We start from the raw sequence: 25,992 nt of genomic DNA on the forward strand, positions 1-25,992 counted from the left end.
CTCCCTGGGGAACACAGGCCCCACATTGAAACTGCTTTGAAAAGCTGCTCTGAGAAGCTGCTCTGCTGTCCAGTCCCTGGGCAGGCGTGGGGAGTCACAGATGAGCTCACACAGACAATGCCCTTGGGGCACCCCACTACCAAGAACAAGGACCTCCAGCAGCTCGCATGCTGGCACAAATGACTGACTGATGCCTGCTCTGCTCCCCTTGGCTTGGCTCGGCCAAGTGCCCCTCCTAAGTAATCTGAAGTCAGCCCAGAGAACCAGTGCCCAGAGGCGAAACCACAGCTGTGGTTAGTCTCCCCCAGAGAGGGCACACCTCCTCTTGGGGTATTTGTGGGGATACTCGCCTCCCAGGGAACCGCTCTCATGAAGACCTTCCCCCCAGAATCCTCTCAAAATGACCCCGTATCCAAAGCAATCTCCATGAGGGTCCCTCTCCTGGAGATCTCCCCCACACAGAGAACTCTCTCAAGGGGTTGTAATGGGGCCATTGAGGACCCTTGGATGGAGGCTGGACAGGTCAGGTCAGAGTGGATCAGATGAGGGGCCTTGAAGGCAAGGAAGGGGGCAGGGAATGGACACAGAGGATGCAGGTGCCAGCCCAACTGACTATGTGGGGGGAGGCTGAGGGGTGGCAAGGAGAAGCTGGGAGCAGAGGTCTTGGACCCTGCATGGGGGCTGGTGGCTGGAGCTGACAGTCTCCCTTCCACCATCACTGAGCTCCACCTGGGCTGGCCAGCCTTCTTTCCCTCTTGGCCTGACTCTTTCGACACCTTGTGGATACTTGTCTATCCAGCCCCTGCCTTCCGCATTACAGTATAAGCGTCTTGAAGGCAGGGAATGTCTTTTCTTTTTGCATCTCCATCTCTGGGCACAGTGTGTGGCATGCAGGCCTTGTCTTCTGGATGGCACAAGCCAGTGGCTATGCTGAAGAACCTTGAAAAGCTTCCTTGTACCTCTAATGTCCACAGGCCAAGGGGAAGGTCCTCTCTCCCATGCTCTGCCTCCCCATCCCTTAAGACAGCAGGGGCTCAGTGAGAATGTTGGCTGACTTTCAGATGGAGTCCCCCTCACCTGTATGGGCATTAGGGAGGGTCCTGCAACAAATTCCGTGATCTTCAGAGCAGGTCTGGGGTGCTGTTTGGATCCAAATGAAGTTACACAAGCCAGGTAGCCCCCTGCCTCCCCTGCAGCCTCCTCAGGGGCCCCAAGCCCTGGGGCAGCAGGATGCTTGGCTGCCCGGTCTGGGGGACCCTAGCAGTCCTAGGCTTCCAGTCCTAAGTGGGCCAGGCAGGGGCAGTGATGGAGCTCTCCAGAATCCGGTCAAACCAGGGCACCCACTTCAGAGCCAGGCCGGGGAGGTCTCAAGGACTCCATGGCTGGGCGGGTTTTCTCATCAGTGGAGTGACTTTTCAAAGAATCAGTGTTTACCCTTCCAGCCCTCAGACACTGCCAAGCCCCATTCCTGGGCCTAGGTTTGTGGCGAATCCTGATCAAAGAATGTGGAATGGGAAAACAGTTTGTTTTATGAGCACATGTTGTACTCCCAGAATATTTCTGGGGATGAAAAACAGTGGCTTGAGTGGCCTTGGGAAGAGCTTGCAGCATTTGAGGAAATGGCGGTGACAACAGGAAAGGCCAGAGGAGGCAGGAAAGGGGGTGGGGTGCACATGTCTGCCCATGTGAGTGACCCCTGCAGAGGGCCAGACACGTCCCACCCCAACCATGCAGCAAGTCAGGGGAGGTTGGAGCTTGGGCCAGGGGCAGGCCAGGGGCCTGGGACCAAATTCTGCCTCTGTCTTTCAGCCCCTACAAGGCTTTGGGCAAGTGGGGGCCTCTGCCTCAGTTTCCCTCTCTGTATAGTCAGAGAAGTGGATAGGAAGGTGTGTAAGGTCCCTTCCAGCTCCCAATCCTAGGGTCCCTCTCTATTCCTACCTTATAGATGTGCCCTTTGGTGGTTCCAGAGATAGGGAACCATGGAATTTGAGAGCTGGGGAGGACCTCAGAGCCCACTGAGGCCAACCCTCCCTAACATGCTGGACAGCCTTCACCTGAAAAGCTCCAGTAGAGGGGACCCCCCCTCCTCCTAAGGTGTCCCTCATTGTTCTCACTCCCATTTCCTCCCATCAAGCCCAAACCTGCTTTGTGTACTTCCTACCTCCCCCCCACCCCACCCACAAGGCTAATCTCTCCTCAATGGGACACATTTTAGGTATTTATCCACAACTATCCCATCCTTTTGAGTCTCTTCTCCAGTGCCTTCAGGAAACCCTTGCATGGCCTGGACTCTAGGTCCTTCCTTATCCTTATCACCTTCCTTTGGACCCTCTCCAGCCTAAATGTGTCCTTCTCAAACTGGCCCCTAGGACTGGACATGGTGCTCCATGTGAGGACTGATGAGAAGAGCCTCTCTCCTCCCTAGGCTTGGGAGAGATGGGGCCCTCTTTTAAGATGCAGCCCAAGATGGCCCCGGCTACTTTGACTGAGATCTCACCCTGCTCAATACAGTCAATTACTACCCCCTTCTGATCTTTCTCAAAACAGCTTCTGTCTATTCATACCTCCCTCACTATATACTTGTGAAACTGTGAAAGCACAGTGCCCTGGGGGCACTCTGCTAGAGACCTCCTTTCTAGGTGGTCTCAAGCCAGCCATGGCAACTCATGGATACAGGGATTCAACCAGTCTGAAGTGGCCTGTCATCATGAGCCTAGACCCCTTGACCAAAGCTCTGCCAAAAACAAAACAAAACAAAACAGGTAACCCATCCCTATGGCATCTTCTGGATTTATCTGCTAAGGGAATGAGGCTAGCTCATCATGCCCTGTTCTTGTTGAAGCCATGGGGCTTCATTAGGACCATTGGCTGAGAGTTGAAGGAGGCTCTGGGCCTCCTGTGACCTTATGGAAGACACATGCAGCTGCCCCCTGGCTCAAGGACACTGGAGAGAAAAGCTAGTCTTGCATCTCAAGAAGAGCTGTTAGACATGTCTAGAAAAAGAACTAGCAAACGTTTGGCATTAATAATCATTGGGCACCAGGGAAAATTCCTATCAATTAGCAGTCGGGGAATGGAGTGGACTGCACCCCACTGTAGGGAGGTAGTGAGCTCCCCACCTTTGGTGGTATTCAGCCCTGGCCCAGGGGTCCTTGCCCCTTCCAGCTTGGAGTTGCTCTGATAGCTCAGATTCGATGGACACCCCCGATGGTCACACCCCTCCTCCAGCCTGATCTGAGTCAACAGCCCCGTTCCAAGTCCCTCATCCCCAAATCTGTCGCAGCTTGAACCCCGGAACCATCTCTTCGGGCCAAGGTGATGGCTTTAATTGATGAAACAGAGCGGGAGCAATCCGCCATCTTCGGGCAATTAAAAACCGTCTTACTCTTATGAGCAGAAGAGATTCTGCCGCGTGTGAACAACGCGAAAATAATTAAAATCACTTGTGCTTTGGTCATAAATAATGATGATAAATGAACACCGTGACCTTCAGGAAAAATATGAAATTAAAACCCATTTGGTATGTAAATGCATTCAGAATGGAAGAGAGAAGATGCCGCCCTGCAGGAATCACCGAGAACGCCCAGAAACAGGAAGGATGAACCCAAGGACTAACTGTGCCCCCACTCTGGCAGGGGTGAGCGTGAAGCCCCCCAGCCCACGACGGCTCAGGACGCGGGGGAGGAGAGATGCCATTCCTCCAAGCTGGACCCGGCAGGGGAGGGGGCCTTGGCGGTTGTTTCGGAAGTGGTACCATGGCCAGAGCAGCAACATTCTTCTTAATCTTAGGGCGCCACAAAGGCTTCAAGTACAGGCCAGTGAGCAATCGATCAATCATTAATCGGTCAGTGTTTATCACACCTACTGGGTGCCAGGCACCACATGAAAGAGAAAACAAGCCCTGCTTACAAGGAGGTTTTATCCTAAGGAGAGCGACACCAAGGGCATGTCAAAGGATATCTACGCAGTCGTAAGGCAGAATCTACAAATAACGCACTTCGACCCCAGGCGGCGTGGGGAGGGGGGCTTGAGCAGCTGGGAGGGGGTCAGGAAAAGGTTCATGTAGAAGGTGGCGCCCAAGCTGCATCTTAGAGGACCCTGTGAGGCCGAGTTAAGGATGGAGGGCGCTCTGGGCAGGGGGGATGGCCGGGGCAAAAACGTAGAGATGAGAGATGATACCGAGAGAAGGCCAGTGTGGCTGCATCGGGGCGGGACGGGGAGGGAAGGCTCCTAGGACCTGGGAGAGTTCCGGGGTTCCTCTGGGTGACGGCCCGCCTCCCCACAGGAAGTCTGGAGCCGGGCCTGCGGAGCATCTCCAGGCAAAGCCCGATGAGTTCCAGATGTAGCCCTTCCTTGCTGCTCCCTCCTCCCCAGACGAGGAGAGGTCCAGTGGCAGACGGCGAGCTGCGAGCCCGCGGTGTTTGCACATTCCTGTGAAGCCTGCGGCTTGCCAGGGCTCCCAAGGAGGACTTCACCCCAAGCCCAGCCCAGACCCTGGCCTCCCGCCTCCGGAGCTCGATGGAGCAGAGCCGCTCCAGCAAGGCAGGGCTGGGCTGGGATCCTCCTGCCTTCCCTCACTGCCAGCTCTTCCTACCCTCTCAACTCCCCTGACAGATGGTCCCATTTGCCAGATGGGGAAGCTGAAGCCTAGAGACCTCCAGACACAAAGAGCAGGACCATCGTGGAGGGGTCCCATGTTATTCTGGGCGGTGGCTCCTTATGCTTTTATCAAGTTCTCGGCCCCCTGTAAAGACTCACACACACACACACTCACTTGCACACATATACACACATACTCACATATACACTCATACACATACACACACACACTTGCCTGGACACTCCCTAAGACCAGTCTGTCTTGCAGAGAGCAGCCCAGACAAGTCCACAGTTCACTGGCTTGGGTGGAATGGTTGCCCAGTCAGATTCCCCATGAGAGGGGCAAGGTTCCCCCAGGTCACTTTCTCAGTCCACCACTGCAGGACCCCTCCTCTTCTCCCCAAAAGCATACACACAAAACACACATTCACATATACATATACCCACACATGTATACAATACTCACACCACACACACCATGCATGCACACACAATACATACACACCACATACACATACAATATACACATATACACAAACATACATACTTAACACTCGAAGTCACACAAATACACACCCACAATCAATAAGCATTTATTAAGCACCTACTATGTGCCAGGCACTTCCACACAATACACAATGCACATACACAACACTCACACAATGCATACACTTAGAGATACACACTCATACATAATCGATAAACATTTATTAAGCACCTACCATGGACCAGGCAATATGCACTTACACACAATATACAAGCAGATACACATGTACACATATACACACACAACACACACACACACATGCACACGCACGCACGAGCACTTGTGTGCACACTTTCAAAGCCCAACACCATGACCAGATTTCCAGTACCAGGACATTCTCTTACCGCCCCTCTGGGGGAGAGCAGGACATGGCCTCCCCCTTGGTAAAAACCCTCTGGAAAGGCTGTGTATAGAGACTTCCATTAACAAAGGAGGGGAGGTGAGGAGGGAGCCTGGGAGCCAGACAGAAGCCATCTCCTCTTTGCACGGAGGGAGAAACTAGTGCAAGAGAGGGAAGGAATTTGCCCAAAGTCACAGAGCTAGTAAGGGGTGGAGCTGGGAGCTGAACCTGGCCCTACCTCCCCACTGAGCCCATGAGGCTTGCTCACAAGCTGCTCTGGGGGCAGAGATGCTCTGGATCAAGGGGTGAAGAAGGATGCCTGCTTGCCTCTCAAATGCCCTTTGATCTCACTTGACCCCAAGAAGGATAGGCATCCATCCTCTCCAATGGATCTGGTCTGGGGAGGAGGCCACCAGCCCCTCATGGCCTCTATCTGTGTTCTCGAAGGGCTGCTGGGGACCGTGCTTCCAGAATCTGGGGGCAGCCCCCTTTTCCCCAGCGTGAGCCCTGAGCTCCATGTCTGCCTGTCCCCCATGCATTCTTCCCAATGAGGTTAGGTACATGCCAGACAAGGACTCAGAAGACCCAGGTTCCAGCCCAGCCTTGCCTCTAAGTGGCTGTGTGACATGATGCCATTTCCTCCCCTCTGTTTGGGCCACAGCCTCCTCCTTCATGTCTCCCCTCCCCAAAGCTGCCAGCCTCTCTAAGGGCCCCCCACTCTCCAAACTGCCTGTTCCAGCCTGGCCCACTGGCCTTTCTAGCCTCCTGTCCTTGACCTTCTACTAAATGGTCCCATCAACTCCCATCATGAATTGGCACTGTTGTTCATACCTGGAATGACCCAGTGGATAGAGCCCTGAGCCCAGAGTCAGGGAGATCTAGGTTCAGATTTGGTTTAGACACTTATTAGCTGTGTGACCCTGGGCAAGTCATTTAACCCACTTGCCTCATTTTCCTCATCTTTATAATGGGGATACTAACTGTACCCACCTCCCAGGGTTTTTGAGATGATCAAATGAGATAACCTGTAAAATGCTTAGCACAGTGCCTAGCACATAGTAAGCACTATATAAATGTTAGCTATTATTTGTCATCATCATAATCATCACCACCACCACCATCATTATCACCATCACAATCACCATCATTAGCCTCACCATCATCATCATTACCACCATCATCATCACCACCACCACCACCACCACCACCATTATCCCCACCTTCAACATCATCACCATCACCGTCATCACCATCATTATCACCATCTTCACTATCATTTACCTTCACCACCACCACTACTACCACCATCATCATCACCACCATCACCATTATCACCACCTTCAACATCATCACCATCACCACCATCATCACCATCATTATCACCATCTTCACTATCATTTACATTCACCACCACTACTACCACCACCACCATCATCACCATTATCACCATCTTCAACATCATCACCATCACCATCACTATCCCTATCATCATCACCACCGTCATCATCATCTCTGCCTCTTAGAATTCTTAGCCTCATTCAAAACTCAGCTCTTGTACTGGCTTTTCCAGAAAACCTTCCCAAATTTCCCTCATTGTGAATACTCTGTCCTCCTCAAATGATCTCATGTTGACTTGTCTGTGTCCATATTGTGTCTCCCCTTATTAGAATGTAAGCCCCTTAAGGGCAGGGATGGTCTCACTTTTCTTTTGGGTCCCCAGAGCCTGGCACACAGTAAATACTTCACCAATGTGCAGTGAGTCGGATTGAAGGGCGCACAAGGTGTGCACATGTGATGCCTGGGTGTAAGGGTGGGGTGGGGGAGGCAAGGAGAGCTCCAGGAAAGGAGAGACACAGGGCTCCTTTGTGGCTGGGTCCAGCTGTTCATGTCCAGATTTGAGCGGCCCTTAGCTAGGAGCTGGCCCAGCATGATGTTGAGCAGGGCTCAAAGTGAGGTATTCAGACTTGTTCTCAGCCCCTTCTATACTAAAGAGACTGGACCCCCCAAAGTGCCTGGGGCTTGGAAGAAAAGTCCTCAACATGAGGGGAAGGTGCATAGCTTGGCTATCCCACATTCAGCAGGAGGTCCCTGTAAGCCTGAGGTGCTTAGAGATTTGGGGCAAACCCTACCCAGGGGAGCAGGACTTTGCTGAACAAAAACAGCCTTGATGCTCAAGGGTACTGTGTGGACTGGGCTCTCTTTTTAGAGGGGAGAAGCCTGCCAAAGCAGCCAGGGTCCAGAGATGAGATGGTTCTTGCAGTAAAGGCTCCTTCCCTTTCTGATTCTGATGGGGAGGACGAGCTCTTCCTAAGGAGCTCAAGTCTGTGCCACTGGGCAGCACAGAGGATAAAGAGAGAACGGACCAGGAAGAGGCGGGTGAGACAGAGCCAGAAGCCCCAATCAGGGGAAGGCCGACGGCGCTATGCCCAGCAGGGCACTGATCACACAATGCCAGCAGGGTGCAGTGCCCATCATGACAGGGCAGCAGGAGAAGCAGGCGATGTTGTCCGAAGCCCCTGGGGGGGGCCTGCAGGGAGAGAGGGGCAGAGAAATCCCTGAGTGTGTCCCTCCATGGGTTTTCCCTGGGCAGGTCATTCTTCCCATGGATAGGTGACATATTTGTGGGAGAATGTGATCCAGGGTTATGGGGAAATGTTTTATTTGTGTGTGTGTGTATGCAGGCAGCTAGGTGACACTGAAAGACTGGACTTGTACTCAGGAAGACCTGAGTTCAAATCCAGACCCAGGCACTTGCTGGCTGTGTGACCTTGCACACATCACTCACCCTCTCTGGGCCTTAGTGTCCTTATCTGTAAAATGAGGATGATAATAACCTCTACCTCACAGAGGTGTTGGAGAATAAAGTGAGATCACATTTGTGGGGCACTCTGCAAACCACAAAGCATTCTATAAAGGCGTGCTACTCTTACAATCATCATCATTACTATTAACTCTTATCATGCTAGCTCGTTAGATGCCTAAACCCACCATCTGGGTAAAACAGAACCCCTTGGTGGGCTCTTGGGGCTTGTGGTCGGCCCCAGAACCGAGAATGTAGGAGGATCCAGGGGTGTCAGGAGGGAGCCACCAGGTGCCGTGGTGGTGTGTTCCTGTCTTTTCTCTCCCTCTCTACAGAGGTTGCAGATCTTGTGAAACCTTAGCATTTCCCAGGGGCAGGGAGTGACCTCCTGGCTCCTGGGGAGTCACCAGACTTCCTGGAGCCCAGGCAGGCAGGAAGGTACGTGCAATCCTTTGTGGAGTCTAGAGCAGGTGAGTCAGCCAGGCGAGGATGGGAGGTCAGTGCTTCTCCAAGGGCACCTACTATGTGCTGGACACTGTTAGGAATCACCCTGAGCATGGTGAGAGGGCTGAGTGTGTCCTCAGAGGGCTGGCCCCTCAGAGCCACTGCCCATTCAGCATAAGGCCTGGCTTGGTGCCCAGAGGCCAGTGGCAGGGAGGGGGTTCCAAGAGCCACGTTCTTTCTTCTTGGCTGGCACCCAAAGGCAGATTTTGGAGCCTGGACTTGATTTCTTCTGCAGGGGAATTTCAGGGCGTGGTACACAGTGGGCCACCGTCTGGGCAATGCCCAGCCTCGGCCTTCTTCCAGCTCTGCTCTGCCTGGGAGAGTCACACCTTCGAAGGCTGCTGGCTGTTTGTTTGCTCTCGGTGCCTGGCTGTATCTCTTTTGTCCTCTCCTTATGCCATCATGGGACCATAGAGAAGACCAATCCAGGTACCATTTGTGATGTGGAAACCACAGGCTTCAGAGAGACCCTCCATTGTGCCTGAGCCCAGCCTGGGGTGAATCGCCTCCTCTCCTGTGCCCTTCCTGGATGCCAGGGCAGGATGTCTGCGAGGGCTCTCACCAGTGGGGGCTGACCGGTGTAGCTGAGACCCGGGGTGAGTAGCATCCTCCCCTCTGATGTCGTTATTATGTGTTGGTGAGCCTCTGAGTCAGCAGCAACATGGATGGGGCACCCCTTCCTCCACTCATCTTCTTTTGGGTTCCCCTCCTGCCTCTGTCCAGAACTGCCGGATGTGGGGGCAGGGCCTTGCTGTCACAACCCCTAGGAATGCCCGAACCCTCTCTGGCCTTCATTGCTCCAGTTGGGCACTGTGCTGAGCCCATGCCCTGGCCTGTGCTTGGCCCCAGGGGCCCTTCCAAGCTCTTGGGGTTTAGGGTGGTTTCCTGCTGTTTGGAAGGGGGGCTTGGTCCCCTGACCTCCTCCCTTTAGCCACTTAGACTCTGGTGCTCAGATTGCCCAGGCCTCAGGAAGTCAATGGTTAGGAAGAGGCTGGTCTCATACCTCCACTGAACTGCAGTCTTCTGAGCACCCTGTCCCATGGCTGGAGGCTGGGCCTTCCTCCTAATACCACCTGACCAATAAGGGCTGGGGGGGCAGGGCCTGGAGCAGCTCAGCTTTCTGGGAACCCCACCTCCCTGGGGCCTTGTCCAAGCCTGCAGTGGGCCTATGGGGGTTGCTGCCCTGAGAAGGGTTGGCCTGCAGCCAGAGTGTGGCGAGAGGACAGTGCCACCCTGGCAAACCTCAAGGCTTTGCATAAATCTCAGCTCCTTCTGGGACATGAGACAGAGCTTGAGGTTGTGGACTTCCAGGCTCATGCACCAGAGGAGGTAGCGGGTGAAGTGGGAAGGGAGGCGGGGTAGGAGGAAGGGAGCCCTACAGGAGCAGGGACATCCACAGAGACCTGCGGAAAGGCTCCTGGAGAGGGGTGCATGCAAGGACGATGGATTGTCCAAGGCCTGAAGGCATGGCTTAGCCCTTTGATGGAGGTCTCACAGGTCTGCTCAGTGGAGGAAGAATTCTGAAGGTAGGCTATTAACCCTCCCTGCCTGAGCCTGGGAGCTAATGGAGGTCCCCACCCTGGTAGAAGGCAGACTCGGTGGCTTCCCAAGGTCTTCCTGCCCCAGGGGTTACCACTGGGGTGGAGGGTGGTATGTGGAAGGGAAGAGGATAAGCATTTATAGAGCATCTACTGTGTGCCTGGCACTTAGTGCTTAGTGATCTGCAATTATAGAGTGCCTATTGTGTGCTTAGTGATTGACAATTTCAGAGTGCCTGCTGTGTGTCAGGCACTGTGTTTCATGATTGACAATTAGGATCGCATTTGCTCTTCAGAAAAACCCTGGGAGGAAGGTCCCGTTATTCTTCCCATTTCACAGCTGAGGAAGCCCACAACTGTTCAGTGACTTGCTCTGGGCCCCACAGCCAGGAAGTGTCTGAGGGTGGATCTGAACAGGGGTCCTCCTGACTCTGGGCTCAGAGTACTACCCACTTGTGCTGAGCTGCCCCAGAATCAGAGGATGGCCTCTGGCTCAGTGGAAGGGCTGATGGAAGATCATGAACCAGAATTCCACGAGATGAGGAAGCCTGCATCTCCCCTGGCAGTGGTCACCTGAGAGCCCCTGAAGCTCTGGCCTCCCAAAGCTTTCCTCTGGCTGTGGAGACCGCCCCCCTCCACCTGGGCTGTCACAGCAGGGGAGGGAGGTGCTGGCGCCCAGTCTCCCTGGGAGGTCGGCATATCCAGGGGTTCACTGGACCCAGAAACTTAATGCTCGTGGAAAGCCAGGCGTTATGCCCAGGAGGGCCTCGCAGGACGTGCACTCTAGATGGGGCAGGAGGCTCCCAGGCCCGCTGTCCATTGGGGAAAGCCTCTGCCTGATATGTCCTCAACCTGCCCTGCCCTGATCCAGGCTTGGCTGGAGGTTATAAGGAGTTCTTAGGAAGATCTTGGAATGTGCTGGGCTGGAGGGATTCCAGAGGCCCTATCTGGGAGGAGGCCCGAGAACTCCTTCCTCCCTGCCCTGGGAATGTCCCCAGACATTGTGTGCTTGGGATGGTCCAGCCCATCTTCCCAGCAGCGGGGGCAGTGGAGGCAGCGGAGGAGGCAGAGGTGTTAGTGGCAGCAGCGGCGACCCCCTCTCAGCTCTTGGGAAGACTGTCACTGGCATCATGCGCCCACGCCCATCAGCCTGATGCCTTGTTCCATTGGACAGAAACCAGACCTTCCTGCACCAAGCAGCACTCATGAAAGAGACACATATGAAAAGAGTCTCCCTGTGACCCCACCCCTCCATGTAGGAATAGCCTCTCCCATTGGCCCTGTGTCCAAAAGGCCCAAACCAGGGCTCTGCCCTGAGTGGATGCTGAGGCAGTAGAGGAGGGGGCAGCGCTGCTCCTCTCTAATGATGGACCCCCGCCTGGGGAGGACCCCTGCCTAGGGAGGATCTAGCATCCTGGGGAGGACCTCTGCCTGGGGAGGACCCCCACCTGGCTCCCTTTCTGCAGATGTAGTGTCCTGGAGCTCTGTTCATGAGTGCTCCCAAGGGGCCGGCCGTTCTGATGTCCCATGGCCTGGAGCCTCACTGCCGAAGGCACTGCTGAAGCCAGTAGTCCTATCCATGCCTGAAGAATCCCATCCACCCTGGGACCCTCACAGTATTTAACCTCTCTTCAGTTGCCTCATCCTGAAAATGGGCAGGATAATAAGCGTGGTGAGCACGCTAGTCTCAGCTGGGGCCACGGGCATTGGCAGCGGGAGGCTCCCCAGTGGGACTGGCCCGGCCCCACCCCAGTTTACAGATTAACTTCTCTCCTCCTTCCAGGGCAGGGCTGATGCAGAAAGTGCCCATGTAAAGCACGCTGCTGGGCTTCTCGTGGCAGATGCCAACTCTTCCCATCGGTCCTGTCGTAGGGGGAATGCTCTGTGCAGGGAAACATTTTTTTTTAGGTGGGGGGGGGGTTGGGTCTGGCCGGTGGTCAGTGGTCACTGGCTGAGCCTTTGCTACCAACAGAAGCTCCTTGAGAACTGTGGTGCCAGGAATCCTTTGTAAGCCCCCAAGGTCCTGCCGCATCATTTCATCTCCACTTTGCTGGGCTGACAGACAGAAGGTTTCCGGCCAGCAGAGAGGACCCGGAGGTGGCGGTGGAGGGCCCACTGCAGGGCACCGGATACCAAGAGGCATTCTGTCTCCATGGGATGGGGGCTGGCATCACGGGATGATGTGCCTGCTAGGCTCCTTCTAAGTGAAGACCCTCAGATTCCAGGGCTCAGTCATTGACAGTTGTGCTGCTGCCCTGGGTGCCACAGAAGCCTAGCATTTGCACTGATTTCTGTTCCCAGAGGAGCACAAGGTGCTGCTGCTGAATTTACCTCTGTATAGACACTAGCCAGACTCATTGTTCCCCTGCTGCCCCCTCTGCCAACCCCACAGAGGGCCCTCCCCCAAAGTGGCCGAGTGTTGGTGGCATGATGGCCATTTGTGAAACTTGTCTACTTGTTTGGATATGGACAGATGCTCACCCACAGACATAGCACCAGCTCCTGGGTGGGCAGCCTAGGCCCCCAGGGTGTCTCTGAGCCAGATGCAGCTGAAGAGTGGAACGCTCAGAGAGAAGACAAAGATGGGGAAATGAGGTGATGCTTGGGGAGGCAGAGAACAATGTCTATCAGAGAAGCAAGAAAATGCCTGCTCAAGGTGCCTCAGCACCCTGAGGGCTGGTGGTGGAAGAAGGATGCTTGCCAAGCCTGGACCCCCCATGGAGCCTAATGAGAGGCCAGCCCCCTGGGACAGTGAAGCCCCCTGAGCTGGGAGGGCATTTGGGACCTAGCCTGGCTGAGCCCAGAGCCTCCATTCTGCCTCTCGTGAGCCTCTTCAGGCCACATGGTCCCCACCCCACTCCCATCTGGGAGGCTCTGGCTTTGTCTAGCCGCTATCTCTGCTGTGGTCTCACTCTGGCTGGGACTTTCCATTGCCCCAGACCAGAGTGGCACTGACACATCTCCACCTTCCCCTTGCTGGGGGCACAGTGGGAGTTCCATCACCTCTTCTGGAGCATTGGACTCCCTGGCCTTCCCCGAGTGGCACCAGTCACCTGACCCCTCACATACCCATCCTCACCAACTGGGGCCCAGCGCTGCTCAGAGGACACTGGAGGAAGGCTTGGGAGCGCCCTTTGGGGTTAAACCTGACCCATAGAGGCCAGTGATTCCCTGACCACAAGCCCACCAGATTCCAGCTGGTGCTCTGGGTTTTCCCACTGTTGGGACCAGAAGGCCTGCTGGGAAACCCATCTCACATATCTGTCCTCCTGTGGCCAAATCCCAACCCAAACTTTCTCCGGAAGCTCTCTGTGGGAATGAGGGGATGCGGCTGTTCCTCCCCTGCTGGCCTGCTACGTCTGGAGGATGGTGGATAAACATTGTGGTCTGGGGCCGCTGGGGAGTCCTAGAGCCTGACTCCATGCAGCCAGCACTGAATGGTGGCACCCAGAGGCCCCATAGACGTGGGGGAGGGTCATGCGGTTTGGAGGGTGCCTTCTAAGGAAGGCAGAGAAATGGGACTGCCCCACGTTTGAAGCTGCCCCACTTTTGAAGCTGTCCCTCACCTCAGCCTTGTTGCTGATGTCTGGGAGCTGAACCAAGCCAGATGCCCAGCCTCAGGGAGGGCCAGAGGAGAGCCCCAGCGATGGGACCAAGGGGTTGGACTGAGCCTCTGTGCTGGGGCTGGGGCCACTCTCCTCCTCCTCTGCTGCCAACAAGGGACACCCAGCCTGCCTTAGGGCACTGACTACAGCCAGGCTTCCCAAGCCCCCATCTGCCTGACCCCTCCAACTCCCTCACCCATTCCAATGAATAACCCTTTTCTGAGTATGGCCATTAGCCAGACTCTGCTTGAGAAAACGTTTTCTGTGACGTCCAAACACACACAGTCCAAAAGGCCATCAGGATGACCAGTGGGGGTGGGGGCCATTCACCGAGAGCCTCCTCTTCTCTCCTCCTCCTCATCTCCTATCTCTAAGGAGCCTTAGGCCCCTGTCTCCTCCTTCGCCCATTTCCTATGATGAGATAGCCTCACCCCTGACCAAGGCTGACCCCTCTGCCCACACAAGAGATCCCCTGACATCCTGCCTCCTCCAGGAGGTGTCCCCCTCTGCCATCCCCCTCCTCACTTATCTTCAGTCTCTCCCTCTCTACTGGCTCCTTCCCCCCACCCAGGTCTCCCCCATCCTGAAAAAACCCTCCCTTGACCCTTCCACTCCTGCTAACTGTGATCTTATTTCTCTTCTGCTCTTTGTAGCTAAACTCACCAAGAGGCCATCTACACTCGGGGCCTCTGCTCTCTTTCTTCACTCTCTTTAACCCCTTACAATCCAGCTTTCATCCTCCTACCATAACCATTTTCCTCAAAGTGACCAGTGATCTCTTAGTGGCCAGTGGCCTTTTCTCTCCTTCTTGATGCCCTCTTCTCTCTAGTTTTTGGGACACCCCCTCCCTCATTCTCCTCCTCCCTCTGTAACCGCTCCTTCTCTGTCTCTGGATCCTTCTCTAACGCTCTCTGACCCGAGGGGTCCCTTTGGGCTCCGTCCTAGGCCCGCTTCTCTTCTTCCTCTAGACTGCTTCCCTTGGGGATCTCATCAACTCCATGGATTTAATTCCCATCTCTGTGATGATGATCCTCAGACCTGCCCATCCTGCCCCACTATCTCTGCTGACCTCCAACCTCTCATTTCCAACTGCCTTTCAGACATCTTGAATTGGATGTCCAGTAGACATCCTGAACTCAGTATGTTCAAAATCGAATCCATCCTTCCCCCCCGCCCCCAACCTTCCCTATGACTGGAGGGCAGTATTCTCCTCTCAGTGAGGCACTTAGGTGGTGCAACGGATAGAGCCCTGGGTCTTGAGGCTAGAAGACTTCAGTTCAAATCCAGCTTCAGACATTCCCTTAGCTGTGTGACCCTGGATAAGTCACTTAACTTCTACTTGTCTTATTTTCCTCGACTGTAAAGTGGGGATAATAATGCACCTACCCCTCAAGGTTATTGTGACGATCAAATGAAAGAATATTTGTAAAGGGCTTAGCGCAGGACCTGGCACATAGTAGGTACTATACAACGTTATTCCTTTGTTCCCCAGGCTCCTACCCTAGGAGTCATCTGGACTCTTGCCCCTCTCTCACCCCCATGTCCAAGCTGTTGCCAAGGCTGGAGACCACCTTGGCAGCATCTCTCTGGCACGTCCCCTTCTTTCCTCTGACCTGCCCCCACTCTGGTGCAGACCCTCCACGCCTCATGCCTGGAATATTGCTAGAGTGGCTGAGGGGTCTGCCTGCCTCATGCCCATCCTTCATTCTGCTGGTCTGACCGTGTCACCCCTGTGCCTTTCACCTCCAAGATCCAACATAAAAGGCTCTGTTTGGCCTTCAGAGCACTTCCTCATCCATCCCTCCTGCCCTTCCATTCTCCTTTCATCTCACTGCCCCTGGTCTCTGGTTGCCCCACTTACAAGACCCTCCATCCGTCTCTCTGGCTGTGCCGGTGCCTGGAGCACTCTCCCTCCTCCCCTGCCTCCTGGCATCCTTCATGTCCTGGCTAGAGTCCCCCCTTTTCCAGGAAGCCTCCCCTAGCCCTTCCCCTTTCTAGTGCCCCCTCTCTTACCTCCTATTTATTCTGTCTAGACCTTATCTGTCTGTATTTGTTTGCTTATTGTCTCCCCCGCTAGATGGGAAGCTCCTTGAGGGCAGGGACTGTCTTTTACCTCTTTTGCAGTGTCTGGAACTTAGTAAAAGGTGATTGAGTGACTGACTGGGGGGACCCCTGAGAGGTCACTTCAGTTCCCCTACAATGACAAGGAGTGCCTTGTGTGGTAGTGAGCCCCCTGGAGAGGGGGTCCCTGCACTGGGCAGACCATCTCCAAGGGTTTTGCCGAACTGGCATCCTATGGTTCAAATACTCCGTAGGAGTGGACCCTGTGGGTCTCTGGAAGCTGCAGTCCCCAGTAGCCAAGGAGTGCACTAACCAATCTCAGGACACCTCTTTTTTGTCAGCGACGCTGTGCCCCACCATCCTGCCCACTACCCCAGCACCCCCTGTGTGCTCTCTGGCCAGGATAGCCTTCCTACCTTGCTGGAGGCCCCAGAGGAGGAGCTGACCACGAGGCTGGTGATGGTTTCGCTGGTGCCCGTGGTGCAGGGAGCCCCAGGGGCGGCTGGCGTGGGGAGCCTGGAGGGCACAATGGGCAGAGGCAGGAGGCCAGGCCGGGCACTGATGGCACCAGCGGCCGCGGCACTACAGCTGGTCAGGCTCCCGTGGGTGCCATTGGCACTCCATTCGCGGCGGTCCCAGCCAGGGGCGCGGTACTCTCGTTCGAATCGGCTGTGGTGCCGAGACATCTCGGGGCCGGGCAGCTGGTGTGCACGGGACCACCGAGGGCTCACCTGGAGATGGAGAGCAGAGAGAAGAGTCTTTAGAGGAGCCACTCCCCACAGGACCCCCTTGTCAGGGACCAAGCAGGGTCACGGTGGTCAGTGACATTCCTGGGGGGAGCCCCCTTGGGCACTTCTCAGCCCACATGGTGCTCTCTCATAGCCCTGGAAACCAGGCTACAGTGGGGAAGCTGAGGCACAAGCTGGCTGGGAAGGCTGCCCAAGGTCATATGCCTGGAGCCTAGGCCTCCTTCAATACTGCCTCCACACCTAGAATCTGAAGGCTTTGGTGGGTGGTACCAGAGTGGTTTGGTGGGGAGAACCAACAAATACTACCCAGCATCAATGGAATTCCTTTTCCAGTCACTCATGATCGGCCAGAAAACTGTTCTTGGATGCTATGGAGGCCTGAGAGACAATGGAGTCTCTCTACATCTCTGCGGGATCAGTTTTGTTGGCCTGCTTGCTGACTCATCTGCCACTTCTGTACCTTTCCTAAGTGGTGCCTCCCTTTACTCCCTCCTCTTCTCTGGCTCAAGGTGCCCCATGCCACAGGATGCCTCTTTTCTGATTCTCATAGTAGCCAGGGCTGAAATCACTTGGGGTCAATTTTGTGTTTACTTAGCTATATAGGTACAAGTTGTCTCCCTTCCCCCAGGTGGGATAGAAGCCCCTTGAGAGTGGGGGCTTGTTCCCTTTGGTACTGGTAGACCCAGTGCTTGGCACACAATAGGTACCTCATTAAGGCTTAGTGTGATAAGTGAAGGGCTGAACCATGTTCTATGGGGCTTAGTCTGCTGTGGTGCAGTGTTGGGCAGGAGGGCAATGGACTCAGAGTCAGAAGATTTGGGTTAGATGCTGCCTTGTGGCCCTCAGTCAGACTGGGATCAGCCTTGGAGCACATGCCTCCCACGGTTGTGGCAAGGATTGGGGGATGACCTAAGCAGGGAGCCTGGGAGACTTGAGCCCCTGCCTTGGTGGTGTTAGCTCTCCCCCCTAGCCAGGACTCTGGCAGAGCCATTCCTCCTGGGCTGGCCTACACCTTCCCCAACAAGCTCAACCATGCATACACTGGGTCACACACGGGCATCCCTGCCACCACCGTGAGGCTGCAGTGGGCACAGCTGCACAGGGGGTGTCATGTCTGAAGCATCTGCCAGACCCAGAGTGCTGGCACCAGGCACCAGCTGCACAATACCCACTTGTCCCAGGCCAGAGCCAGACTCCATAATTCACTGCCCTCTGGCTGTGCACAGACGCCAGCAGACACTTAATGCCTCTCATCCCCTTTCTTCCTGCATCATGGGGCCTGAGAGAACTGGGGATCGGCTGTGTCCGAGACCACAATGGGAGCTCTGTCCTCCAGCTCGCTGACCCACAGCCGCCATGAGGCAGCCAGGGGGTGCCCCAGGGCACAGAGCCCTGTGCCTGGAGTTGGGAAGACCTGAGTTCAAATTCGGCCTCAAACACTTCCTAGCTGTATGACCTTGGGCAACTCACTCAACCTCTGCCTCAGTGTCTTCAATCGCAAAATGAGGGTGATCATAGCACTCACCTCCCAGGATGGTTGTAAGAATCAAATCAGATAATTATTAATAAAAGCACTTAGCCCAGGGCCTGGCTTTATAAATGCTAGCTATATTGTTATAATTATAATTTAGTATTATCAGTAGCAGTCAGAGTATGTTCTGGTTTCACTTGCCTTGGGCCAGTGTCCAGCTGATTTGGGGCATGGCTATGAGGAATGAGGGGGAGGGGCAATAGGCCACTTGCAGTGTCCAGTTCAGTCCCAGGCATCACATATTAAGAAGGGCACTGATAGGGCAGAGAGGTCCAGACGGGGGCAGCCAGGATGGGGTGGGACCACCCTGGAAGGCAGACAGCCTTCCTACCACTCTTATCTGGGGACCATGGATGGCGAGATGCTCTAACCTGACTGGGGAGTACCATCTAACAGGCTGTGGGGGAGAAGAAACTCCCAGGGATATGCCTGCCAGGAGTGGGGAGTAGGAGGCCAGACAGTCTGAGTGCTGGCCCCCAGCTCCCCAGGAAGCTCCTCCCTCTCAGCAGCTCAGCTGACTTTCCTCACGAGCCCCATGGTCGGGGGAGGAGGGCAATGACTGTCCTTGACAGATGAGGAAACTGAGGCTTGGGCATGTGAAGGACTAGCTATGGGGGAGGGGAGGGGAATAAGCATTTGCATAGTACCTACTATGTTCTGGGTCAAGCTAGGACTCAAAACATTGTTCTTAATCCCAAGCCCAGGTCTCTTCCTCTTTTGACAGCATGGGTCCTCCCATGGAAAACTGAGAGGGCTTGGGTGGGCAAAGTGTGGGTGCTCTGCTCCAGGAGAGGTCCTCAAGCTCAGGGGGCCTGACTCCAGAGGTGTTGGTCAGGTGGCCTCCTCCTCACTATGTGGCCAGCCATCTTGTGTCCCAGGCCCATTTCTATGGTCCTTCTGCCAAATCCGCTTCTCTGGGGACCCTGGTTTGCAGCCTGATGGCATCCCTGGGACAGTTCTGGGGCTGGGGGCAAGGAGAAGCTGGGGGTCCCTAGAAGAGTCCCCAAGGCCCCCCAACTGTCCTTGCTCTTGTTTTCTGCTAAAGGCTCACTCCTGTCTTCTGGGAGAATTCCACTTGGAAATAGGCACATTATGTGGAGATTGACAGAAAAAAAAATCCCATTTCCTGTTGGGTTTTACATGTACAAGATGTGACTTCTGGGAGAGAGTGAGAATGACTCATTTGGACCTCGATTAAGAAGGTGCCAAGGAGGAGGGGTGGGTGGCAGCCTCCAGCCTGGAAGCACACCTGGCAAAGATCTCACAGCACCACCTCTCCTGAAGCCAGAGGGCTGAAGCCATCCCCTGATTTAGGATCTCAGAATCCCATGGTTTCTGATCAGAAAAGAACGTCCCCACCAAGGATTCCCTTTATATGTACAACATCACTGGCACGGTGGCAAGGAGTGTCCGGCTTTGCCTGAGCCCTCCAATGAAGGGCAGGGGGAGGGACCTGGTCCGCTCCTCGGGCAAACCCAGGGTGCCCCGCAGGCCAGCCTGGGCCATTCCTCAAGGCAGCCTGGGCCACTCCTCAGGGCAGTCTGGGTCACTCCGCAGGGCAGCCCGGGCTACTCCTCAGGGCAGTCTGGGTCACTCCGCAGGGCAGCCTGGGTCACTCCTCAGGGCAGTCTGCTCACTCTGAGACAGCTCTTGTTGTCAGGCAGCTCTTCTGATGTCCTGCCTAAGGTGGCTGGTGCTGCCCTCTGGGGCCAAGACACCAAGGCTCAGCACTCCTGCAGTGGACAGCTCCCCCCACAGGAGCCAGTGAAGTCTTCTCATCTCCAGGATGAACATCCCCAGTTCCCTTAATAGCTCCTGGTCTAGAATGGGTTCCAGACCCTTCCCCATACTGGCTGTCCTCCCTGGGTGCTCAATCTTCCTCACTGTCCTTCTTAAGTCACATGTACCTAGAATGACCCTGGCACTCTAGGTGTGCTCTGATTAGAGCTAGGGACAGCAGGATTTTCGGCCGTGTAGTTCTGAAAGTGTGGCTTCTTTGAAGGCAGCCTAAGATCTTAGCTGCTGGTCACATTCATAATGAACTTGTGGGCCACTATAGGCCTCTGATCATTTTCAGATGCCACACCTCCCCTATGCTGTCCTTGTGAAGTTGTGTTTTTGAACCATGCATTACTTTACATTTGTCCCCAGTCAATTCGTGAAATAGGGGCAAACTGGAGCTGGGCCCACAGCGTGGCGGGGGAGGGGGACAGGAAGGAGGAGGGGAAGAGGAAGAAGAGGAAAGGCAGGAGAAGAGGTGGAGGAGGGCAGGAGGGGAAGGGAGGGATGGATTGGGCCCCTTGAGGAAGCTCTTTGGGGGAATCCAAGCTCTGTCTCTTTTGGTTAGCACCTTAGCTTGCACAGATTCCGTGCAGCCACAAATTATGGTGCAATGCTGCCATCTCTGAGGAGGCAACCTGCCTTTATTCCACAGGGCATGGCATGATGCCCAATGGGCATGAATGGATTGCAGCCCAGTCACTGGGAATGGTGTGAAAGAGGACACCAGAGGAACCCACTACCCAACAAGGGCTAGCTGGCTGGCATCTAGCCTGTGCCAAGATAGTGGAGGAAGGAAGGCTCTTGGCAGAGGCTGGGGCCCTTGAAGGAGCCACACAGCAGAGGTACGATCCATACCTTGCAAGGGACTCCCCACATTGATCTCAGATCTAGGACAAGGTAGCAGAGAAGCTGGGAACTCTGAGGACACTCTCGATTGGCTGGTGCTCACATTCAGACATGCAAAAATCAGGCAGAAGCACTGACAGATGGAAAAGGCCAACAGCCCCTGCCAGACACGTGTGTCTTCATGTACATTCCTGATCGAATTCAACAAGTGCTTACTAATTATTTAGAGCCTTGTTCCCGGACTGCTAGGACCACCAGGTGAGTAAGCAAGTCCCTGCTTCCCCACAGCCTTGCTAATAATGAGAATACCTCATCCTACAGGGGACTGCTAGGGGGTGCAGTGGATACAGCACTGAGCCTGGAGTTAGGAAGACCTAAATTCAAATCCAGCCTCAGACACTTCCTAGCTGTGTGACCCTGGGCAAGTCACTGTTTGCCTCAGTTTCCTCTTCTGTAAAATGAGCTGGAGAAGGAAATGGCAAACCACCCCAGCATCTCTGCCAAGAAAACCTCAGATGGGACCAGGAAGAGTCAGACACAATTGAAACTTGGGGGCCACATGGAACTTGGGCTGAGATCCCAGAAATGGGGCTACAGGCCAGGCCCAGTGGGGCCCTTGTAGATGAGGGAGGTTCAGAAGCACAGAGACCAATGGATGCTACTTCCCTGCACAAGACCATGCAGGCCTGCCTTGGGGTACCCTTGCAGCCCCTGCACTCATTCTTTTCTGGGCTGCATTCAGCAGTCTAGGGGCAGCCAATGAAGGGGCCACCATGGCCCTGACCAGACATGAGGGCTCCTGCACAGAGGGAGGTTCTGCCGGTTCCAGGGATGTAGAGGTGGGGCCAGATCCCCAATTCCTGCTACCCCAGGAGGGGCGATTGAGACCCCAGGGAGCTCTGGCTCTTCTGTTTGCTGCCTTTTCTGGCCTCTCTGAGGGTCTCCATGCAGTCTAGAAGAGGGTCCTGCAGCTCTTCCTGATCTGGAGCCCCTCAGCCTCAACACTTCCAAATGGTTACTGTTGTTTGTCCTTCGTTCTGCAGAGGACCATGGCATCAGGGAGGTGATGCCATGACATGCAAGTGAATTGGATTGTAGTGAGACAGAGCTGTGCCAAGTCACCAGCCTCACTTTCTCCTCCAGAGTCAGTGAGTCCAATGGCCAGATAGAGATCAGGATGACTAGAGATGGCCCAGGACACAGTGTGGGAGACCTTGGCCTTTTCAAGCTAGTCTTGAATAGGTCTCAGTTTGAGGTGACTGGGGCATTTCCCCTCTCACATTCCCTGAGGCAGTCAGCCCAGGGTTTCTAGGTCCCATCTACTCCCTCCCCAGGGGCCTCTGCATCACCTCCCCAGCCACCATGGCTCCTGAAGACCCAAAGAAGAAAGACCTGGTCCTGTCCCATAGCTCAGCCACAGCCACTGCTATGGATTATCAGTGGAAATGTTGCTAAGGAAGACACCATCCCATCCTCTCTGCCCTTGCACCCAAGGACACTCCTATTTGGGCTTCGAGGCAGCTGCCAGGTGGTGTGGAGGACAGAGACTGGCTTTGGAGTTGGGGAGGTTTGAGGACAGATGCAATAGGATGCCAGCATGGAGACCTCAGAACTAGAGAGTCTTGAGTCAGGGACCAGAGGACCCAGAAGAGACCTTAGGGATCATCTGTTCCTACTCTCTTACTTTACAGATGGGGAAACTGAGGCCTAGCGGAGTTGGGATACAGGCTTCCCTGCCCCCTGCTCAGACCACCCTCATCTCTGGCACTCGCCAAAGTACAAAGACAGACAAGGACACCAGGCACCCCCATGACTGCACCACCAACGTTCCCAGGGCCAAGTTCAGTCATTCTGGGCTGTCAGGCTGGAGGCCTCAGGGCACATGAGGTAGGCAGGCGTGTGTTCCCAGGGCAGGCCTGCCAAGCCCTCGCTACATTTATCAAAGGCTTATCACTTGCCAACCTTGGCTTTCAGGAGAAATGGGGGCCATTAGGTGGAGGTGGGGCTTCCTCTGGCTCTGTGACTAGGGGCCAGAGGAGCAGGTGTTTGCTGCATCCGACCACTCGATCCCTCTGGAGGGGAGGCTAATCTCCTGCTCCCACAGCTGCCTAGGGCCAGGCAGCCACTGTCTCATTAGCTCTGTGCCACATGTGGTGGCCTGACCCAAGAGGAGAGAAGCCTTCATGAAGCCAGGCTTAGTGATGGGACTTAGCTGCTGATTTAAAACTTCCAACCTGTCACGTGGAGCCTTGATTGGAGAGCTGGATAGCCAGGAGAAGGACAGGGACTGACTGACCTCAAAAGAACAGGGCTGGGCCAGGCTGGGCTGGGCTGGGCAGAGCTGGGCTGGGCAAGGCCAGAGACGGGTGGGTAGGACAGAGCTGGGCTGGGCTGGGTTAGCCAAGTTGTGCAGTGGGCGGCCCCTCTCAGAGCTGAGCCAGGTTGGATGTGTGTGTGTATGTGTGGGGGTGGGGTGGAGTGGTCCTTAGGCTGTCTGTTTCCCACTCTCTGCCCTCTGTAAAGGAATCCAAAGCTGCACACATGTTGATCACTGCAGCCCCTGGGGCCCCCACCTCCTGCTCTGAGCTCAGTTCCAGGGTTCTCAAAGCCAAGGGAGAGCCTTGCTTTGAGGCCCGCTCACGTACCAGAGGAGGCAGAGAAGGGAGTTTTGTGAAAACCAGTTCAGGCCCAGTGGTCCCTCAGGGCCTCACTTTACCCTCTGCCTTCAGAGCAGTCAATATCGGTTTAGCATAAACAAGATTACATGCAGGTTAGGAGCCATATTGGGCTCATTCCCAGGGAGACACAGGGAGAGGGCTGGGGTGAGGCTGCCTGGGAGGGCCTTGTCCAGATGCCTGCTCTCAGATCTGTCCGAGGGGCAGGGCTGTTGGGAAGGCTCTGGAAGACCCTTCTGCTAAGGAGTTGTCAGAGCAGATGGCATAGCCCCACCCAGCCTCACTCAGAAAAGCCCTTCTGGGATGTTCGCCAAGTTTCCAGTGAAGAGGATGAGAACGGCGTGACCTCTGCTAGGCACTCCCATCTATGTGAGCATGTGCTCAAGGTTTGCAGAACTTGTCACAAAGAATCAGAGTGTTTTGATGTACAACAAAATTACAAGATTTGTTCTATAAGAAAGTGCAGCCTTAATTTACTTCCACTGGAGAAGAGCTCAGCCTTCCTCAAACTAATGGCCCCCACCTGCTGTCAGGCTAGAAGTGCATGGATGGGACAGACCCTCTGTCTGGTGGCAGCATGGGCAGAGCCCTCAGAGCAGCAGGAAGACTGTTGAGGAACAACTGGGAGCACAGCCCAGGGAAACAGGCCTGTTTGCTTATAGAAAAGTATCTGCAGGTAAAAAGTGTTTTTAATATACACAAGATTTAATAAGCATATATCTTGGAGGGAAAAAGACTTTGAGTATTGAAATATTTTCATGGAATCCCTAACTGCCCCCCAGCTGCCAAAGCTAAAAGCAAGAACAAATCTTAGAGGCTGGATGCTGACTTAGCGTTAGCACACCGAGAAGCGTCTGACCAGGACAAAGCAGGTTGTCGAGTCAATCCTCCTCCTCTCCCATCCTGAATGCCAGAGCTGACCTCAGCCCAGAACCACAGAGCTGGAAAGGACTGTGACAGAACCAGACCAAGAATCTGTCCACCTTCGGCATCCGTGACTAGTGATTGTCCAGCCACTGCCTTTACACCTCCGAGGAAGGGGAGCCCAGCCCTCATGGGCAGCCCCTTCTACTCTAGGGTGTCTCTCAGTGTTGGGTTGTGGACCGGCCTCATCACATCTTCCTGCTGCCACTCCTGGTTCTGCTAAGGAGGGAGCCGAGTATGATGAGACCAGTGGTCCCTCTTCGGCAGGACAGCCTTTCAGCCACTGTGTCTCCTCCACAGCCCTGCTCTGCCAAGCAAAGTGCCTTCCAATGATCTCACATGGCATGGATCCTTCACCATCCTGTTGGCCTCCTTTGGAGGTTTTCCAGTTTATCAATGGTCTTCCTAAAATGTGGTGCCCAGAACTGAACTCAGCACTTCAGTGTGGTCTAATGGGGTGTGTGTGTGTGTGTCTCTCACCTCCCTATCCGTGGAAGCGCCACCTTCCTAAATATGGCCCAAGAAGCACATTAGCTTCCTTGACTAACCTCTATCTCTTCTGAACTTGAGGTCCACTCAGACCCCAAGCTCCTCTCCCCCTCACCAGCAAACTGCCACATAAGCATTTCTCTCCCATTCTGTACTTGCAAGGGCAATTTTCTGAACACAAAGCTAAGACTTGACCTTTATGCCTATTGAATTCCATCTTATTATTGCTGACAAAGGTCCACATAGTCAAAGCGATGGTTTTTCCAGTGGTGACATATGGCGGTGAGAGTGGGACAATAGGGAAAGCCGAGCACTGCAGAACTGTGGTGCTGGAGGAGACTTGCTTGGACAGCGAGGAGATCTGATCAGTCAACACTTAAAGACATGAACTCAGACTATTCACTGGAAGGTCAAATGCTGAAGCTGAAGCTTAACTGCTTTGGCCACAGAATGAGAAGATGGGAACCGTTGGAAAAGACCCTGAAACTGGGAAAGATTGGAGGCAAAAGGCAAAGGGTGAGATGGATGGAGAGTGTCATGGAAGCAATGAGCATGGGTGTGGAAAGACCTTGGAAGATAATGGAGGAAAGGAGGACCTGGTGTGCTGTGGTCCATGGGCTCATGACCGAGTGACTGAACACAAGGCAGCACGAGTATTCTTGAGGCAGCCAGGTGGGGCAGTGGGTGGAACACTTGACCCAGGGTCAGGAAGACCTGAGTTCAAATCAAACCTCCGATGCTAAGTCACATCTCCTCGATCTGCTCCAGTCCCTCAACCACAAAATGGGCATGACAATTATGCCTCCTTTCGAAGGGTGTGAGGGTGAAATGAGATCATGTTTGTCAAGTGTTTAGCACCGTGCTTGGTAGAAAGTTGGTGCATAATAAACGCTCGTTCCCTTCCCATCCTTTTTTTTTATTAGATTAGATTCAGCTCAGTGCTCCAGCATGTCAAGATCTTTTCTTTGGGGATCTTCATTGTCATTAAGGTAGCCAGCGCTC

The 25,992-nt window shown here is 54.5% G+C and overlaps 1 protein-coding gene across 1 annotated transcript in view; it reads right to left on the minus strand.

Annotated features, from left to right (window-relative positions):
• KLHL29 (kelch like family member 29) overlaps positions 1-25,992 on the minus strand; it is a 139,431-nt gene that overhangs the window by 63,042 nt on the left and 50,397 nt on the right. The window contains exon 2 of the mRNA XM_036751381.1: positions 16,411-16,725. Coding sequence (XP_036607276.1) covers positions 16,411-16,725 — 315 coding nt within the window. The remainder of the gene's footprint in view (positions 1-16,410; positions 16,726-25,992) is intronic.

Source organism: Trichosurus vulpecula, chromosome 3 (assembly GCF_011100635.1).
Source record: "Trichosurus vulpecula isolate mTriVul1 chromosome 3, mTriVul1.pri, whole genome shotgun sequence".
Lineage (NCBI taxonomy): Eukaryota > Metazoa > Chordata > Mammalia > Diprotodontia > Phalangeridae > Trichosurus > Trichosurus vulpecula.